General features: G+C 32.9%; 1 protein-coding gene across 1 annotated transcript; it reads right to left on the bottom strand.

Moving 5' to 3' along the window:
• Nucleotides 1-43: 43 nt before the first annotated feature.
• On the bottom strand, nt 44-832 carry Tsp_16032 (putative protein tag-76; the record flags this gene model as incomplete). Its single annotated transcript, XM_003367363.1, has 4 exons — nt 44-167; nt 196-443; nt 489-600; nt 661-832. Coding segments are annotated over 4 exons (656 nt in total), but the record flags the coding sequence as incomplete, so codon positions are not given.
• Nucleotides 833-939: the final 107 nt, after the last annotated feature.

The following is a 939-nucleotide window of genomic DNA, read 5'->3' on the forward strand; positions in this document are numbered from 1 at the left end:
GCTGGCGAGGCTTTGCATTCACCAAACAAAAAAATATGAGAAGCTAGGAATTGTCGGTTTTTGAACCCCCAATTAAAACGTTATCAACGGGCCGGGATAAATTTTGTTGGCAAATGATTTTGCCAAGCCCTACGGAAGAGGCAGGGCCAGTTTTTTTTTCCAAAAACCTTTTTTAAAAAAAAATAAATTTTTTACTTTGGTTTCAAATTAATGGATACAACACAATTTTCACCTGCATAAAATTGACCTTTGGGGATACTCCCATCTCGGATAAACCAATAATATTTTTTGGGAGGCCGGTACCCATTAACATCAAAGATATTTCCAGTAAAACGTTCTGAAAATTGTTTCGATAAATTCCAGTGATCAGTTCTTGATTCGCTGGTTGTAGTTTCACCGAAGCATGAAAATTTCGTCACTTTTGTATCCACATTTCCAACAACCTTCAAATCAAAAACATTCCTTCAATAATTTGGAAGTACAATAACATGAATAATACCCACCGAAGCTATTGATGGTAAATGCGTTTCTACAGCTGATGGATGAACCACATCCACACCAATTACCAATGCATTATTCTTATACAAATAATTATCCAAACTAAACAAAAAACTTCCATTCAAGAATTTTTCATACGCATTCATAAATTCAATATCATACATTTCATCTTCCAGTAATTTTGTATTGATGCCACCAATTTTCATATTTATTTTCATCGCAATATTTAACATCGTCGAATAACTCTTCTTTATTGCTACATCACTTATTGTTTTCGGTAATACACACTGAGTGACCAATCCAAAAGTGATATCACCACAAGATTTCACTTGAGCTTAAAAAAGGTAAAAATACATTCAGCATTAATAAAATAAATTTCATCATATAACAACAAAACAATCATTACCATATTGTTCAGATGAAAATAACGAATCCACCACA

This window comes from Trichinella spiralis (assembly GCF_000181795.1).
Source record: "Trichinella spiralis strain ISS 195 chromosome Unknown Scfld4416, whole genome shotgun sequence".
NCBI lineage: Eukaryota > Metazoa > Nematoda > Enoplea > Trichinellida > Trichinellidae > Trichinella > Trichinella spiralis.